General features: G+C 35.5%; 1 protein-coding gene across 5 annotated transcripts in view; it reads left to right on the top strand.

Annotated features, from left to right (window-relative positions):
- Nucleotides 1–19,671, top strand: part of HECTD1 (HECT domain E3 ubiquitin protein ligase 1) — a 90,016-nt gene that overhangs the window by 35,428 nt on the left and 34,917 nt on the right. For 4 of the 5 annotated variants that reach the window (XM_033409915.2, XM_033409912.2, XM_033409911.2 and 1 more), the window contains exons 11-17: nucleotides 8,501–8,639; nucleotides 8,829–8,999; nucleotides 13,625–13,847; nucleotides 14,364–14,627; nucleotides 14,731–14,807; nucleotides 18,325–18,459; nucleotides 19,058–19,204. In XM_033409915.2, coding sequence (XP_033265806.1) covers nucleotides 8,501–8,639; nucleotides 8,829–8,999; nucleotides 13,625–13,847; nucleotides 14,364–14,627; nucleotides 14,731–14,807; nucleotides 18,325–18,459; nucleotides 19,058–19,204 — 1,156 coding nt within the window. The remainder of the gene's footprint in view (nucleotides 1–8,500; nucleotides 8,640–8,828; nucleotides 9,000–13,624; nucleotides 13,848–14,363; nucleotides 14,628–14,730; nucleotides 14,808–18,324; nucleotides 18,460–19,057; nucleotides 19,205–19,671) is intronic. The other variant, XM_033409913.2, reaches the window with a different exon arrangement.

Genomic DNA, 19,671 nt, shown 5'->3' with positions numbered 1-19,671 from the left:
CAATTCATCCTGGTGCAGGTCCTGGTGGCTCTCCCTCTATAGTGTGTCCGAAGTCTGCCATTTCTATCCATCTATTGCTAATACTCTGGTTCAAGGTGCAATAGTCTGTAGTTTGGCTACTATAGTTGCCTCTAAAGTAGTCTTTCTCCTCGTCTTCTATCTTGTCCCTCTCCAATCTGTTCCTACATGTTATGCTGAATTAGTTTTTTTTTAAAATAAATTTATTTATTTATTTATTTTTGGCTGCGTTGGGTCTTTGTTGCTGCATGCAGGCTTTCTCTAGTTACGGCGAGTGGGGGCTACTCTTCGTTGCAGTGCGAGGGCTTCTCATTATGGTGGCTTCTCTTTTTGCGGAGCACGGGGTCTAGGCGTGTGGGCCTCGGCAGTTGTGGCATGCGAGCTCAGTACTTGTGGCTCTCAGGCTGTACAACGCAGGCTCAGCAGTTGTGGCACATGGGCTTAGTTTTAGTTGCTCCACGGCATGTGGGATCTTCCCGGACCAGGGATCAAACCTGCGTCCCCTGCATTGGCAGGTGGATTCTTAACCACTGCGCCACGAGGGAAGTCCCTTTTTTTTTTTTTTAAATAATTTACTTTGGCTGCACTGGGTCTTTGTTGCTGCACGCAGGCTTTCTCTAGTTGCGGCAAGTGGGGGCTACTGTTCGTTGTGGTGCGTGGGCTTCTCATTGTGGTGGCTTCCTTTGTTGCAGAGTACGGGCTCTAGGTGCGGGGGCTTCAGTAGTTGTGGCATGCAGGCTCAGTAGTTGTGGCTCGTGGGCTCTAGAGCGCAGGCTCAGTAGTTGTGGCATGGGCTTAATTGCTCCGCGGCATGTGGGATCTTCCCGGACCAGGGCTTGAGCCCGTGTCCCCTGCATCAGCAGGCAGATTCTTAAGCACCTTGCCACTAGGGAAGTCCCCTGAATTAGTTTTTAAATCATAATTATATCACATCATCTTCTGACTTAAACCCTCCAGTAGTTTCTAATTGGCCTTAACTAAAACCTAACTTCTTTTTTTTTTTTTTGCGGTACGCGGGCCTCTCACTGTTGTGGCCTCTCCCGTTGCGGAGCACAGGCTCTGGACGCGCAGGCTCAGCGGCCATGGCTCACAGGCCCAGCCGCTCCACGGCATGTGGGATCCTCCCGGATCGGGGCACGAACCCGTGTCCCCTGCATCGGCAGGCGGACTCTCAACCACTGCGCCACCAGGGAAACCCCAAACCTAACTGCTTAACACTCAGACTTGGAAGGTCTTGTATAAGTCCCACCCAGATCTCTGACCTCATTTAGTACTATATAACACCTAGCCCATTACACTTACAGTATGCTAGCCTTCTTTCTGTTTTTGGAACATTCTATGTACATTCTTACCATGGGGTTTTTGCACTTACTTCACTTTGTTGGAAGCTTTCTATTCCCAGGACTTTTGAATGGTTGGTTACTTCATATCATTCAGGTCTCAGTTCAAATGCTTATGTCCATTGACATTTATCCACCTAATTTAAATTTACCCCTAGGATACTTTTCATATCAATCATGATGTTTTACTGTCTTCACAGAGTTTACACTGTCTGAAATCTTGCTCTTCTTTGAGTTTTTGTTTTGTTTTATTGTCTATCTCCCCTCTAAAGCTCCATGAGAGATGGCCTTATGTCCTGCCTTATACCTACAAAGACAAGGAGGTATAGATAGGGCTTGATATTTAGTAGATCTTCAGTAGATACACTGAATGATTGAATGAGTGCGTTTTGTTTGCAGCTGCAAGTATTTTGGTATCAGTGGGATATGGGATATGTTTGTATAGCTCAGGGAATACTGTCAAAAAGGTAGACAAGAGCTTTTTATGACCTGTGAAGGCCTTTCTGGTCTAGATAGTGAGTATGGACTTTACCCCGCAGTTCAAGAAGGATCATTAAAGACTTGTGAGGAAATTTGTCACAGTCAGATTTGTGATTTATAAAGATCACTTTGGCAGTCTGGTGGAGCAAAGTACTGGAGGAGGGCAAGAATGAAAACAGACTACTTACGGGTTAATTATCGATGTGAACTTTAGACAGTTGCTGGAAGACTGGATTGGTGGGAACAGATTGAAGAGGTTGGGAGATGGGTTGTATTGGGTTGGCCAAAAAGTTCTTTTGGGTTTTTCCACAAGATGCTATGGAAAAACCCGAACGTACTTTTTGGCCAACCCTGTATAAGGGTTGATGACCACCAATTAGATTGGAAGGATGAAGGAAAGGAAGGGGTAAAGAATGACTGCCAAAATTTTGGCTGAGTGATTGAGAATTTGATTTTAAGTTCAGGAGGTCTTTAGAACATGGAGTTTTGTAGGATTCAAGTGCCTTAAATACCAGTATTATGAGTTGACATTAAAGTGAAAGTAGTTTACTTTAAATAGGATGAAAGTGCCACTCAATTCACTGTGAACACCTAGGAACTTGGTTTTTATTCTTCCCCAAATAGCTACAGAAGGGTAGGTGTTAGTGGGGCCACTTTCTGTTTGTTTGTTTAACAAAAGATTTGATTCATTTTTAGAAATGAGCAAGTTCAATTTTGAACAGATAATTCGGCCTGAAAATTTTAGAGGACTAGGTGTCATGCGAATTAAAAAACCTTAAGTTATATTTGGAGTTAGAATTGCTTCATTATAAGGCCATCAGGAAATTATAAAGTATGTCACCATATAACAGAGTTCCCTTAATGGATAGTTATTTTTTTTATCATTCTTTTAAATATTTGAAGATCGTCTAAACACAATTTTAGTTATAGCATATTTGATGCTAAATTTTTCCAGATAATAGCTGACAAATTTAATTGTGGTGAATAAGATAGCATATATCTTATATCTTAGTTCAGAGCTCAGACTCTGGAGTCAGCTCAAAGTCAGTCCGAAAGTCAGTGTTGCCACTTTGTAGACAGATAGCCATGGACAAGATAGTTAACCTCTTGATCTTAATTCATCTCTAGGATGGGATAATTATACTTAATTCTCTTTAGGTGTGAAAATTAAAATTAAGTATGTGTGGTATTTAGCATAGTGCCTAATATTTTAGAGGTATTTGTAAAAAGATAGTTTATTAAAAAACTGTTTTATCATAAGTTAAAATGTATTAAAACGTCGAGATAATCATATAATGAACCCTATCACATAGCTTCAATAAGTTTTAACAAATATCCCAGTCTTATTTCATTTATACCTCCCCAACTGTACTATTTTGAGGAAGTCCAAGACTCAAAAAGTTTTATCCATAATTTTTCTATATGCATCCATAAAAAATAAGTGTTCTTTTGTTTAGCACAGGCAATATAGCCAATATTTTTGTTGTTTTTGTTTGTGTTTTTTTGCGTTACGCAGGCCTCTCACTGTTGTGGCCTCTCCCGTTGCGGAGCACAGGCTCCGGACGTGCAGGCTCAGAGGCCATGGCTCACGGGCCCAGCCGCTCCGCGGCATGTGGGATCCTCCCGGACCGGGGCACGAACCCATGTCCCCTGCATCGGCAGGCAGACTCTCAGCCACTGTGCCACCAGGGAAGCCCTAGCCAATATTTTATAGTAACTTTAAATGAAGTATAATCTATAAAAATATTGAATCACTATGTTGTATACCTGAAACTACTAGAATACTACATGTAAATAAACTGTACTTCAATAAAAAAATAATTTTTCATCATTAAAAAGGGATTCTTTAAAAAAAAAGGGATTCTTTTTTGTTTTTTAACATAATTGCAATACCGTTATTACACCTAAAATAATTATAATAGTTCTTAAATATTATCAAACATCAAATCAGCATTCATTGTTCCCAATTTTCTCATACATTTTTTTCTTGACAATTGGGTTTTGGGGGGGTTAATATGTTATTAATATGTTAATATTTTCCCTTGCTTCCTTTATTTTTGTAATATATTACAAGAATATATAGCAAATATATAAATTTATCTGTAAATGATGCATAGTATTTTACAAGTTAAAGATTTATATAAATTGTGTCATATTGTATGATTCTTCTTAATTTGATTTTTATCTGGTAATATTTTTTTTGTTTGGTAAGATTCTTTCTTGCAGTTCATCCATTTCCACTTCCGAATCATTCATTTTTTTCTTTTCTTTCTTCCCTCCCTTCCTTTCTCCCTTCCTTCCTCCTTTCCTTCCTTCCTTCCTTCCTTCCCTCCCTCCCTCCCTCCATTCTTCCTTTTTTTTTCGAAGTATAATTCACTTACAGCAGTATGTTAGTTCAAGTTGCACAACATAGTAATTCAGTATTTCTGTACATCACAAAATGATAACCATGATAATTCTAGTTACCGTTTGTCACCATACAAAATGTTTACACTATTTTTGACTATATTCCCCATTCTGTACATTTCACCCCTGTGACTCATTTATTTTGTAACTGGAAGTTCTGTACCTCTTAGTCTCCCTCACATATTTCATTCATTCCCCCATCTCCCAAGATGATTCATTAAAAAAATATATACTTGTCATTATTAAAAACAATCTGGAATAGGTTACAACCCAATTTTTTACCATTTCAGTTTAAAATTTGATCAGAAGAGTAAGCATGTATACTCTAATCAGGCAGTTAAAGGAGGATCTGTATATAAGGAATATATCAACTTTAGCTATTATCTATCATTATTGGCCTGTGTGCATTGTCTGTTCAGGAAATAAAAGGCAGACAACAGATCAATGAAGCCTTCAGAACAGAGGATAGCAGTTTCACTGGTGGAGCATTTTGTAAAAACCTGATTATTTTCTCTGTGAGATATTTCTTCCCAGTTTTATTGAGATATAATTGACGTGTAACATTGTATTAAAGTGTATAACGTAATGATTTGATATATGTATCTGTAATATTAGACTGAGGACTTCACATTTTGCTTTTGAAGAAAGGCTACTTAGAATTTTGAAGAGGTGTGGTAAATATACATCTTTGGAGTTAGTGTTAATAATGGGACAAAGATTGAGTAAACTTTTCAGCAGCAGAAATCCTTGAGAATCCATTTGTTTATTTATTTTTTAAATCACAATTTGATTGAGAGGAAAGTAGACATGGTTGGATAAAGGGGGAAATTGTTCTAGGATGAGAATATTAAATAATATAAAGATATAAATTCTTCCAAAGTTAATTTATAGAATGCAGTTTGAAAGAAAATATAGAATTTGCTTTAGAACTTGACAGATCTTAAAGTTCTTCTGGAAGAATAAATAGGTGAGATTATTAAAGAAAAATCTGAATAGTAGCTAGTGTAATTAAATCTTTATGATAACTAGCCCAAGAGTTTATAAATCATTGGAGTAGACTAGCCCTCTAAACAATCAATTGTGTTTAGAAATTGAATGTAGGGCTTGCCTGGTGGCGCAGTGGTTGGGAGTCCGCCTGCCGATGCAGGGGACGCGGGTTCGTGCCCTGGTCCGGGAGGATCCCACATGCCACGGAGCGGCTGGTCCTGTGGGCCATGGCCGCTGGGCCTGCGCGTCCGGAGCCTGTGCTCCGCAACGGGAGGGGCCGCAGCGGTGAGAGGCCCACGTACCGCAAAAAAAAAAAAAAAAAAGAAAAGAAATTGAATGTATTATAGTGGTAAATTATATAATGTATTAATATTTTATAATATATTAAATGGTATTAGAATATTTGCTTTGTGGTTTGATTAAAAATCAGCTTAGTCCTTTACATTGTGTATTTAAATAAATTCTAGATTTATTTAAAATAAATGAAAAAATAAAACCTTAGGAAAACAAAAAGAAAATATTCTCAAATGTTTATCAGAACTTGGTAGGAAGAATGACTTTTAAAACTTGTTTGTGTTAGTCCTGTCATTTAAAATTTATTCTATGTAAAAAAACAAAACTGCATATCAGCAACAGTATTAGCCGTAACCATGAAAGTGACAGAAATATAAACTTGTAATCCAGATAAATCTTCCAACAAATTGGTATTTGTTAGCAAGTATGACCAAGGCATACTACCTTTATTATGCAGAGAACACATACAAGTTTTTGGTCAAAGTATAAATGCCAATTTAAATAAATTAGCCAATGACATTATGGTACAGTGCTCAAGATGAAAAAGAAGACAACAGGGAAAAATGTATCCCCTTACTAGTAAAAAACAAAACATTTAAAAGTAAAATTTCATGTCCTTTTCACCCATTAGACATTTAAGAACCTTTTTTTTTTACAAAAATAACAAAATCGTAATGGATTAGTACATCCATATCTACTGATAATTTAAGCTATTAACAGTCCTTTTGTCCCCTAGCTTTATTGAGGCATAATTGACATATAAAATTGTAAGATTTTTTAAATGTACATCATAGTGATTTGATATGTGTATACATTGTGAAAGGATTCCCCTCATTTAGTTAATCAGCATATCCATCACTTCACGTATTTATCTTTGTGTATGTGTATACATGTGTGTTTGAGAGAGAACATTTAGTCTTAGCAAATTTTAATTATACAATACAGTTTTATCAACTATAGTCACCATTTTTTGTATTAAATGCTCACACCTTATTCATTTTATAGCTGAAAGTTTGTACCCTTTTACCAACCTCTCCTTAATTCCCCCATCCCCAGCCACTGGCAGCCACTTTTCTACTGCTTCTATAAGTTTGACTTTCTTTTTTTTTAGATTCTCATTTAAGTGATATAAGGCAGTATTTGTCTTTCTCTGGCTTATCCACTTAGCATAATGCCCTTGAGGTCCATCCATGTTGTCACTTAACAGATTTTTTAAAAAATCAGTTTGCTGAGTATAGATTCAGTATTGATGCACATTCAGTACATACGAAAATATTTAGACTCTTGGATCCAAGAATCCCTCTACTGAAGAAATAAAACTGTTCACCAAAAATAATGCTATTTATAATAGAAAAGCCAGTAAGCTGAATGCTTATGATTTATATAATAGTGATAAGCAGGAAAATTGTATGTTATGAATATTATGCATAGTGTACTGGTTAAGAGATGAGTTTGAGTTGAGGCTTTAATTTATTAGCCCTGTGACCTTAGTAGAATTACCTTTTTTTGTCTCATGTTTTTTCATCTGTAAAACTGAGCTAATAAAACCTACTTAATAGTGGGTTTGGTGGATGGATTAAATGAGGTGTAAAGTTTTTAAAATATATACAGGTGTTCCTGGCTTATTATGACTCAGCATGGTAGTGACACATAGCCAGATAGGTAGGTAGACAACATAGAAACATTCTTACGCTATTTTAATTCAAGTAAATCATGATATAAAATTATTATTATACATAAATACTGATTTTGCAACCAAATATAAATTGCCGTTAACGAACACTGGAAGGAACTAATCCTGTTAGGGCAGTTTGCCCTCCATCTGCCTACTATTTTCTCTAATGTACTTGAATTTGTAATAAAACATGTTTTAAAATTAAAGAATACATGAAATTCACCTAGAGAGAGTTATGAAATACATCAACACCACATTCTGTAGGAATACAGCTGTCAGATACCTCTCTTGGATTTCGATAGTGATTTTTGCCTCTCCATCCTTCCTGTGGAGAACTCACCTCAAGGGCAATGATATGTACAGCTTGGCACACAGACTATTGTTAGATGCTCAGAAAACATGTGTTAAAAGCATTATTGACTTTTATGTAATAGACCAGTGTATTGTAATTTAAATGTGTGTGGATATTTGTGTATTTTATTTTAAAAGAACAGATAGGTTATAAAATTGAGGTTAGTTTGTGTGACATTGAGTATCTTCTGTGTTCTAAGTAAAGCAGTGGATTATAAAAGGGAAAGGAGTCATGCCAAGTTGTTAACAATGGGAATATTTAAGGGCATGGGATTACTAGGATCTCATTTATATGAGAATATTATAATGAACATGTTTTAAATTTGACAAAGGACAAAAATCCTTAATTTGAAATACGAGTTCCATATAAACCATCAGGTGTTTTAAGTTAAGAGTTTTATATTTGGGGTTATAGATGCCATTTATTAGTAATTGTGTTACTTTTGATTTTCTAAAATTATCATGGCATGTTAACAGTCATGCTGGTTAATATAAAATAGCACATGTAAGAAAATTACAAAAATAATTGTTTTTAATGAGCTCAATATATTAATAGTAGAAAAATGAAATTCCCTCAAAAAGTGAACATAAACCTAGTGCTAGTATTGTCTTAGTTTTTTGTATTCTTTAAAAAAAAAATTTTTTTATTGGAGTATAATTGATTTACAATGTTGTGTTAGTTTCTGCTGTACAGCAAAGTGAGTCAGTTGTAGATACACATATATCCATTTTTTTTTTATTCTGTTCCCATATAGGTCATTACAGAGTATTGAATAGAATTCCCTGTGCTATTCAGTAGGTTCTTATTAATTGTATTCTTCTATTAAGTGTATATTTTAGCAGAGTATTTAAAGCTTAAATTGGATATTTTGGTTTTCATTAGTGTTGCATTTTGTTTTATTTTAGCTTCTCACCATGGCTAACTAAAATTCTTTTTTTACTTTTCAAGGAAAGCAAGTCTTGCTCTGATTCGAAAAATGATTCATTTTTGCTCTGAAGCACTCTTGAAAGAAGTTTGTGATTCTGATGTTGGTCACAATTTGCCTACAGTACTAGTGGAAATCACTGCAACAGTTCTTGATCAAGAGGTTAGTTTATTATCTTTATTGAAATTCCTGTAGCTTTAATTCCCATTAGATAGTAGTCAGTAAAATAATTTAACTTGTGTCCTAATTTTATTAAATCATTTTGTCTGTGCAAATGATTGCATTTGTCTACTCCACGCAACTAAACTTATTTTTATCATTTTCCCTTAATTTCCTTTTTTTTCCCCCCAGGACGACGATGATGGCCACTTGCTGGCTTTGCAAATCATAAGGGACTTAGTAGATAAAGGTGGTGATATTTTTTTGGATCAGCTAGCCAGACTTGGTGTAATTAGCAAAGTGTCAACTTTGGCAGGTCCTTCCTCTGATGATGAGAATGAAGAGGAATCAAAACCAGAAAAAGTGAGTGGTCTTAATTGCAGTGGTATCTATCAGGAATAGGGTTTCTTTTGAGGAAATGTAGTTCCAGTTACAATGGGTTTTGACAAAATAATGGCAGTATGGAGTAGTATTATAATTTTTTAAAATTTGGTCACTTTTCTTCTAAAATACATCATTGGTAAAATTTAAAACTTGAAGAAAAGTTGCAAATAAAGAATATCAGAACATCCTCTATCCAAAATCACTAATTATTGACATTTTGCTCCATTTGCTTTGTTACTTACAAAGATACACGTGTGCACGCACATTTAAAATATATTTTTTGAGGGAATTTCCTGGCGGTCCAGGGGTTGGGACTCCGAGCTTTCACTGCCAAGCGCCCGGGTTCGATCCCTGGTCGGGGAACTAAGATCCCATAAGCCACGTGGTATGGCCAAAATAATAATAATAATGATGATAATAATAAAATATATAATTTGAGAGAAGCTGGATACATAGTGCCCCTTTTTGTAAATTTATTTATTTATTTTTGTTTTGTTTTGGCCGCACCTCGTGGCATGTGGAACTTCCCTAAATAGGGATTGAACCCGTGCCCTCTGCAGTGGAAGCACGGAGTCTTAACCACTGGATCGCCAGGGAAGTCAGTGCCCCTTTTTATACCTAAAATCTTCACCAAAAAACCAGGACATTGTCTTATAGAATCCTAGTATAGTTATTAAAATCAGGAAATTTAATATTTATAGAAAATGTTATCTAATCCAGAGACAGTATTCAAATTTGCCATTGCCCTAATAGCAATGCCCTCCTGCGGCCCACGCCACCCCCCACCCCCCAGAATCCAGTCTAGGAGCACAGTACATTTCGTTGTCATGTTGTTCCATTTCTCAGCGTTTCTTTTTCTTTCATAGCCTTGGCATTTTTTTGAAGAGGACAGACCACTTAATTTGGACAATGACCCTCACGTTGTGTTTGTGCCATGTTTCTTCATAACTAGATTCAGGTTGTGTGTTTTTAAGCAGAAAGACTATGGAGGTGATGTTATGGCCTTCTCATGTGTAAAATGTGCCTTTTTAGAGGCACATGATGTCTGTTTGCGCTCTTGCTGTTGACGTTAACTTGAATCAGTTGGTTGTGTTTGTTTCTACCAGGTTTCTCTATTGTAACGATTTTTTTTTTTGCGGTACACGGGCCTCTCACTGCTGTGGCCCCTCCCGTTGCGGAGCACAGGCTCCGGACGCGCAGGCCCAGCGGCCATGGCTCTCAGGCCCAGCCGCTCCGCGGCATGTGGGATCTTCCCGGACCGGGGCACGAACCCGTGTGCCCTGCATCGGCAGGCGGACTCTCAACCACTGAGCCACCAGGGAAGCCCTGTAAAGATACTTTTTCCCTTTTGTAATTAATAAGTAATTTGTGGGGAGATAATTTGAGACTGTGCAAATACGCAGTTTCTCTTTAAACTTTTATCCACTAGTTTCAGTACCTATCGATAATTCTTGCCTTAGATTGCATATTTAAAAATATGCCTTATTTGTCTCTACCAATTGCCAGCAATGATTTAGTCCTACCATTTAGTGAATGCTTCCTACATATTAGTGACTGAGTATTAACAGTTTTGAGAGAATGGTAGGGTATGGTAATTGCAGAATCCTGAGTGGTTTAGTGTATATGTGTGTTTCCTAAATTACTGGAGATTTAACAAAAAACAAAACAAGAAGTGATATCTGGGTTCATCCCCCTGGAATTCTTTCATTCAAGAAATAGGTTACAGATCCAGCAGTCTTTGTAGAAGTTAACAAGCAAACATTTATATGAAAATGATAGGAACCTACAATAGCCAAAGCATCCTTGAAAATGAACAAAGTTGAAGGACATACACCAGCAGATTTCAAGTCTTATTATAAAGCTATAGTAAGCAAGAAAGTGTGGTAGTGGTGTAAAAATAGATTAATGACCCACACATATATGGTCAATTGTTCAAAGAAAGTGCTAAGGTAATTCAGTCACAAAAGGATGGTCTCTTTATAAATGATGCTTGAACAAGTGGATAACATATGCAGAAATATGAAATCTTACCCCTTTTAACAAAAAAAGAAACCATGAACTGAAATGGATGGGCTAAAACTGTAAGGCTTCTTAGAGGAAAAAGAAGAAAATCTTAGTGACCTTGATCTTGACAGAGATTTCTTAGATAGGACATTAAAAGATTATAAAAGAACAAAAAAAATTGTTTTCATTAAAATTAAACCTTTGTTCTTCACACTACATTATTATTTTTTAATATATTTATTTGGCTGCACGGGGTCTTAGTTGCAGCACATGGGATCTTCATTGTAGCATGCAGGGTCTTTAGTTGAGACATGCAGGATCTTTTAGTTGCAGCATGCGAACTTTTAGTTGCGGCACGTGGAATCTAGTTCCCTGATCAGGGATCGAACCCGGGCCCCCTGCATTCGGAGTGGAATCTTAGCCACTGGACCACCAGGGAAGTCCCCAAAATACATTATCTGGAAATGAGAAGACAAGCCAGAAAATTCTTTGAGATTTATCTTTATTCTTTGAAAATACCTTCTTCTTTTGTTTGTTTTTTGGCTGCACTGCGTGGCTTGTGGGATCTTAGTTCTCTGACCATAGATTGAACCCCTACCCCCTGCAGTGGAAGCATGAAGTCCTAACCATTGGACTGATTCTGGCCTTCATTTTTTTTTTCTATTTTATAAATATATTTATTTATTTATGCCGTGTTGGGTCTTCGTTGCTGCATGCGGGCTTTCTCTAGTTGCAGTGAGTGGCAGCTACTCTTTGTTGCCATGCGCAGGTTTCTCATTGTGTTGGCTTCTCTTGTTGAGGAGCACGGGCTCTAGGCACGCAGGCTTCACTAGTTGTGGCTCGCAGGCTCTAGAGCACAGGCTCAGTAGTTGTGGTGCACGGGCTTAGTTGCTCTGTGGCACGTGGGATCTTCCTGGACCAAGGTTCAAACCCATGTCCCCAGCACTGGCAGGTGGATTCTTCACCACCGCACCACCCGTGAAGCCCCTTGGCCTTCATTTTCAATGGACATTTTCAGTTCCTACAGGGATTCTTGGCTGATCATTTTCCAGCACTTGAAGAGATATTTCATTGTCACCTGATGTGCATAGTCTCTACTGAGAAGTTTTCTTCCTCTGGCTGTTTTTAAGACTTTATAACTTGTTTTTAGCAATTTGACTTTGATGTGCTTAGCTGTTTGGTTTGTGTGTGTGCATGCACATGTGGGTTTTCTGCCCCTGCTCAGGATTATTTAATTTTTTTTGGTCTGTGGGCTTACAGTTACATCACATTTGGAAAAATTTTGAACTGTTGGTATGATGATTTTCCACTCTGGCTGTTAGGAATGCAAATGTCTGACCACCCTGTGTGACCTCTGAATTGTTCACCTTACCATTTTCAAGTCATTCTTTGCCCTGCCTTATGGAACATCACCTGTACACAGATGGGCTGGTACTCAGTAGAGATGTCCTGGTGACCGCTTTGCACATTTCTAGAGGCTTTTTGTGCTTGACTCCCTGATCCTGAACTCATCCACCACATATTCCATTTGCCTTAATCTCTTCAAACACAGATCTCCATTTCCTCAACTTAAACTGCTGGCCTCTGTGTTCCTTCTTCTTAAGACCTTAGCCAGAAACTCTGTCTGAGCCTAAGGGGCTTACCTTATTTGTTTCTGTTTTCTGGGAGATCATGCAGTCCTGTGTTGCTTGTTGTCCAGTATTTGAAAACACTTTTTCATGTATTTTGTCTGTTTTTTTTAGTTGTTGACAGTGGATAGGCAAGTCTTGATCCTTATTAACCTATCATGGCCTGGAGCACAAGTACTATGTTTAGGGAAATTTATAATCCATATTTTATAATCTTATTTTAGTGTTATAAGCTAAGTACTACTTCAAGGAAGAAGCATGTAAAAGATACATTTAAAACAATTTTAAGTATAGTAAGTCTTCATAAAGTTTAAAAGTACTTTACCCATATACGCATGCATGCACACACATGCCAAGATCATATATGTTAATGATGAATATTCTTAATATTAAATGTTGTCAACAGAATAAAAATTTTTTTGATGCCGGGGTAGGCAAACAGTGTTTACAAGTTATTTTTCTTTTAAACACGCTATAGCTAACATTTTGATGATTATAGGAATAATCCAGTATATTTGATTCACTTGGCTAAGGTTGGGAACTTATAAATTATATTGTTAAAACACATTTCTGGTCATTCTTTTGCACCCTAGGTTTGGATACCATTGATCTAGTGTAAACATTCATTTTTTACAAATAATCTGTTAGGCCCAGAGATATGGTGAGTTTATCAAGTCCTAGATAATTAGCTAATTGTGTGTAAACCTAATCCATTTGTCTTCTTTACCTTTATACCTGGAAATGTTACAACTTTGGTTATTATGTGAATTTCTTGACTTTTTTTTAGGATGGACTTTTAAGATTATAGGTAATTAGTTGAATCAGAATATGTATTAAAATACAGGCAGATGAATATTGTATTCAGGATGTTTTAATTCTGAATTTGATTCATGGTCATTTTTTTTAAGTACTTATGAATATTTGGAATATAAGTTATTTCCCACGTTTCATTGAATAATTTTACACATTTAGGAAGATGAACCACAGGAAGATGCTAAAGAATTGCAGCAGGGTAAGCCATATCATTGGAGAGACTGGTCCATCATTAGGGGAAGGGACTGCTTATATATATGGAGTGATGCAGCAGCCTTGGAACTATCTAATGGCAGTAATGGATGGTTTAGATTTATCTTGGATGGAAAACTTGCCACCATGTATTCAAGCGGTAGTCCTGAAGGTGGATCGGATAGTTCAGGTAATATTTTGTTTCTGTTAAAATGTTTTACTAGTTTCTGTAATTTTGATAATTTGTTTTTCTGCTCATATTTTTGCCACCATTGTCATAGCAATAGCATGTCCTTGATGATCATATGGCCATTTCTTTAATATTAACAGAGAAAAATGATTGTACCATGAAAGCATTTCATACTTTTTTATTGTATGAGACAAGGAATAGCATTGTATCAATATCTACTTTTACTGTCTCCATCCTTTAGGTAAAGGTGCCTCTTATCACGTAATGATGAATTGCACATGTGTGATGCTGTCTCAAATTATATCTTTTCCCAAAAGCCTTCTACTTTAAAAAAATTATGGCTGTAGGATTGTTTTAATGCTTGAACCTAAATAATATCAAACCAGTGAGAGTATATCAGAACAAAACTTTGATGAAAGTTTTTTAATAAAATTGATATTTCAATAGGTAGTTTCCTTAAAAAAATGGAATATTTGAAAGGAATGAAGTTTTAAAACAAACATTTTGTCTTTATAGAAAGCAGAAGTGAATTCTTAGAGAAGTTACAAAGAGCTCGAGGCCAAGTAAAGCCATCTACTTCAAGTCAACCTATACTCTCAGCACCGGGACCCGCTAAACTCACTGTAGGGAATTGGTCACTAACATGTTTGAAAGAAGGAGAAATTGCTATTCATAACTCAGATGGCCAGCAAGCAACGATACTGAAAGAAGATTTACCTGGTTTTGTGTTTGAATCTAATAGAGGAACCAAGCATTCATTTACTGCAGAAACTTCTCTGGGTAAGTATGTAGGTATGTCAGTTTAACAGATAAGAATAAATGAATATGTTAAATTGCAATAAGATATGTTCTGTGAAATAACTTTTTTTTTTTTTTTTTTAAGGTTCAGAATTTGTGACTGGCTGGACTGGCAAAAGAGGCAGAAAACTAAAATCTAAGTTAGAAAAAACTAAGCAAAAGGTATTATTTATGGGATTTGCTTTGTTTTTTGTCTTTTATACTGATGTAGCAAGGCTTCAGGGGTAGATCGTAGGCATTTAAAAAATTGAGCCATGTAACATAAGCTACCCTAATCTAATGTATTTTTAGTTTTCCTCTTTCTGTGCTTATTATTTTCTGCAATATGTATACATTTACATATAGTTTTTATACTATAAGTAAACACTTATAGTTTTTATATTATAAGTATAAAAAAAAACTTACAGTTTTTATACTATAAGTAAACACCAACATTAAAATAGAAACAAAATTGAGACAAAGTATAAAATTTAAATTATTTTAAAATTATGTGAATTATTAATGTCACAGAAACTTTAAACTCATGCTTTAATTATGATTAATGATAGTATTTTTAGTGATGTAGTGGGATTGAAAATGCATTATTATAATTTACAGTCTTGATTTAATACTTCGTGATGAATCAATTTGAATTCCTGGTTCTAGATTCAGATAATTTGATGCTTAGTTTAATGGCCATCTCAGATGAAACCACTGTTTCAAAAAGATACAGGAGCAAATATGTTACTGACTCCAGGAGCAAATATGTTATTGACTCATATTACTAGTTTTTAAATTCTATCCATTTATTATGCATTGGTTTTTTCAAAAATAAAGCCATTATATTTCTTTCTTTTTTTTTTTTAAATTGGGGTATAGTTGTTTTCCAATGTTATGTTAGTTTCTACTGTACAGTGAAGCAAAGTAGAGTTCCCTGTGCTATACAGCAGTTTCTTATTAGTTATGTTTTATACATATTAGTGTATATATGTCAGTCCCAATCTCCCAGTTCATCCTACCCCACCCCACCCCACTTTCCACCCCCCTTGGTGTCTATACGTTTGTTTCCTACATCCATGTCTCTATATTTCTTTTTTTTAAATAATATTTATTTATTCATTCATTCATTCATTCGGCTCTGCCAGGTCTTAGTTGTGGCACTCGCGATCTTCACTGCTGTATGCGAGTTCTTGGTTGTGGCATGCTGGGTCTTCAGTTGCAGCATGCAGGATCCTCAGTTGCAGCATGTGGGCTCTTTAGATGAGGCATGGGAACTCTTAGTTGTGGCATGCGAACTGTTAGTTGTGGCAGGCAAACTCTTAGTCGCAGCATGCGAACTCTTAGTCGCAGCATGTGGGATCTAGTTTCCTGACCAGGGTTCGAACCCGGGCCCCCTGCATTGGGAGGGCAGAGTGTTAACCACTGGACCACCAGGGAAGTCCCAAGCCATTATATGTCCATCTATATTATATCAATTGTTCTTGAATTTTTTAATTTTTAAAAGAGAAAATAAAATCTCATAGTTAGATTCAGTATCTTCTGATGACACATTTTTATTTTACCTAAAATAATGATATAGTTTTTTCATATAGTATGTGAAGAATGCTTTTGGGTGATTGGGATAGGGGGGTACTTGTGCGGCTTTGGCCATAGGAATAGTCATAAGGGGTTTTATTTGGAGCACTATATTATATAATATATATATGTTATATATATTATATATATTCATTCATGTCTTCATTTCCAGTTGTAAATTTGCTAGGCTATCCCAAAGATATTCCACATTTCCACATGCTAGACCTAGGAAAGAAAATTGCTTGCTTGCTTTTTCTCTCTCTCTCTCTTTCTTGCTTTCTTTAATTTATAAATGTATATTACCTCTGTAGCTATATATATTATTCCATGATTGCTTCTGTGTTTTTCAAAAAAGAGTGTGAAGCCAGAGGTTTTTTTCCAATTCAGGATATCTTAAGGGCATTTGAGGAAGAAATATCTCAATTGAAGGTAGCCATTAGATGGTAAAAGGAATTTGAACTAAATACAGTTTTCATTTTCATGATAGTTATGTTCTATAAAGCTGCCATGAATACTGAACCATTGTTTCTTGGAGAAATACAGGTTTAGGTTCCTGTGAGGCTCTGGTCACATTTTTAAAGTTTTGTTTTGTTTTGTTTTGTTTTTGCGGTGAGCGGACCTCTCACTGTTGTGGCCTCTCCCGTTGCGGAGCACAGGCTCCGGATGCACAGGCCCAGCGGCCATGGCTTACGGGCCCAGCCGCTCCGCGGCATGTGGGATCTTCCCAGACCGGGGCACAAACCCGTGTCCCCTGCATCAACAGGCGGACTCCCAACCACTGCGCCACCAGGGAAGCCCACATTTTTAAAGTTTTTGCTGCACAGTGCTTGCCGAAAAATGACTGTGAAAAGTGCTGCAAGTATTGATTTGTGGATTACAAATGAATTTTAATGACTAGTTGATTTCACAAATATTAAATTCTCAAATAATGAGGCTCAGCTGTAACTTTTATAAAGCTACCGGTCAGCTTTCTCAGGAGTTTTTTGGAATAAAAACTTTTTTGGTGTTGTATTAACCAACAAATCTAGATTAACTCCCAGGGAACTGAACTTTTACAGTACAAAAGAAAAGTAAATCAAGGAGAGGATATAGTCTCAGTCCTGTAGTTTCATTTTCTTAAAAAAATATGATTATTGATTCAGATCCTTGAAATCAGTAGTAAATCAGTGATCATGTGGCTCTTTTGCATATGAAAGTAGTATATATCAACATACAGTAATTTTAGGTAAAAATAATTTTAACTATTAGTTTTAACCTGTTTTTATTTCTTAATATTGTTTATAAAGGAATATTTTCTTCAGTGTTGTCTGATATCCAGAACTTATCTTTTAATTCTGAAAGGCATACTAAAATAGAATGGGAAGGTACTATTAATTCATTTAGGGAGTGAAATTTTTTGTTACATTAGAGCTATGCTTATGATTTAAATGAAATCACATAAATCTTAAATTTACATTATTTAAGCATATATTTTAAAGAATGTTACATACTAAATTTCATCAGACCCAAGCCTTGGACATGTGTGGGTTTCTCTCTCAAATAACATTAATTTAACTTAAATGAGAGGTAATTAGTACCCAAACTGATAATACAGTCATTCTTTCTCTTGATGAAATATATAAATATATGAGCATCATATATACTTTGTGTGAATAAATAGAAAAAAGACATAATAACCTAAAGTACACCCCAGAATGTTAAAAGGTTCAACTTCAGTTGATGGAATTATAGATGGCTTAATTTTCTTTCTTTTTTTTTTCCTGCTTATTTGTATTTTCTAATTGGTTCACCATAAAACAGGTTACTTTTATTAAAAAGAGCGAAGTGACCTTTTTATAGGTTTAATTTGATTTAAATGAAATAAGCTCCTATTTGGTATATGAATACAAAGTTTAAAACTTAAAATTATAAGTTCTTCGATTTGACATTGCTAAAATCTGCTAGAGTAGTTTTTCAACCATGAGAACTTCTTGATGTATATGAATAGAAGTAGTAACATTTTTTGGAACTTGATACTGGCACAAACGTCTTAATTCTAAAGGTTGCATGTATATATTTAAAAGGAAGATTTGGTAAAATTATTAATTGTAGTAAAGATTCACATTTACTATTTTTATTTTGGTAGGTACGAACTATGGCTCGAGATTTATATGATGACCACTTTAAAGCTGTTGAAAGCATGCCTCGTGGAGTAGTGGTAACACTCAGAAACATAGCAACTCAGTTAGAGTCATCTTGGGAACTTCATACAAATAGACAAGTATGTTAGCCTCTAGATTTTATGACACACAGTGATCTTGGTTTCCTTTTTTCCTGCGTTACTATCTCTTTATTGTGATAAAATTTTATATTCTGGGTATTGATTAGGGGGTCAGAAAATTATCAGCCATGGGCTAAATTTTGTATGGTTTTGTGAGGTAAGAAGGGTTTTTACATTTCTAAATGGTTGAACACAAATCAAAAGTAAGAATAAAAAAAAAAAAAGTAAGAATAATATTTCATGATACCTGAAAATTATATGCATGTGTAAAGTCAGTGTCCATAGTAGTTTTATTGCTCACAGCCATGCTCATTTATTTACATATTGTCCGTGACTGATTTAGTGGCCACAATGGCAGACTTAAATAGGTGTGACCAAGATATGTGATGTGGCCTGTGAAGCCTAAAATATTTACAGTCGGCCCTTTACAAAAGAGTTTACCAGGCCTGGTAGAGATAATTTGCATTAATAATTTGAATTTCTTAATCTAATTTAGTATCTAATTTATTTTCATGGTAATTGATGCTCTGATAAGTTAAGTATGTTAAGACCTGTTTGTTTTTTTGATTGTCTTTTAAAAAAATTTTGTTTCTTTTAGTGTATTGAGAGTGAGAACACTTGGAGAGATTTAATGAAGACAGCTTTAGAAAATCTAATTGTACTTTTGAAGGATGAAAACACAATTTCACCATATGAAATGTGCAGTAGTGGCTTGGTGCAAGCGCTTCTTATTGTTTTAAATAATGTAAGTTTATGAAGTAGTACAGAATGAGGTATATAGTTAAAAAATATATTTTTAACTACACTTTGACAGAGCGAGATTTACTTTGTTTTTGTCAAGATGTATTAAAAACTGAGTAGTAAATGTTAACATTTATAATTTTTCCAGCCTTTCAAGTTTTATGATTAGTTTGAGCCAATTGAATTAAATAATTGAGTTTATTTAGATTTTTTTGGTTACCTGATTATAATTTGTTCAAGATTTGTTTGAACAAAACACTTGCTTGTAGTAGCCTAAGATTTAACATTATTCACTGCTGTGATTCCCTCATAACATAAAATGGAGTTAGCCTACAGGCCTTTTTAAACACCTAAAATATTTGCATAAAATTAATTTATGAGCATTGGCAATTTAGGAAGTTTATGTGAATATTTGACAAGTATTTGCTAATAACCTTATATTTCTCTTCGATTTAGACTGCATTACTATCT

This window comes from Orcinus orca, chromosome 2, assembly GCF_937001465.1.
Source record: "Orcinus orca chromosome 2, mOrcOrc1.1, whole genome shotgun sequence".
Classification (NCBI taxonomy): Eukaryota; Metazoa; Chordata; class Mammalia; order Artiodactyla; family Delphinidae; genus Orcinus; species Orcinus orca.
The sequence above is the reverse complement of the archived record's forward strand: the minus strand, read 5'-3'. Positions and strand labels throughout refer to the sequence as shown.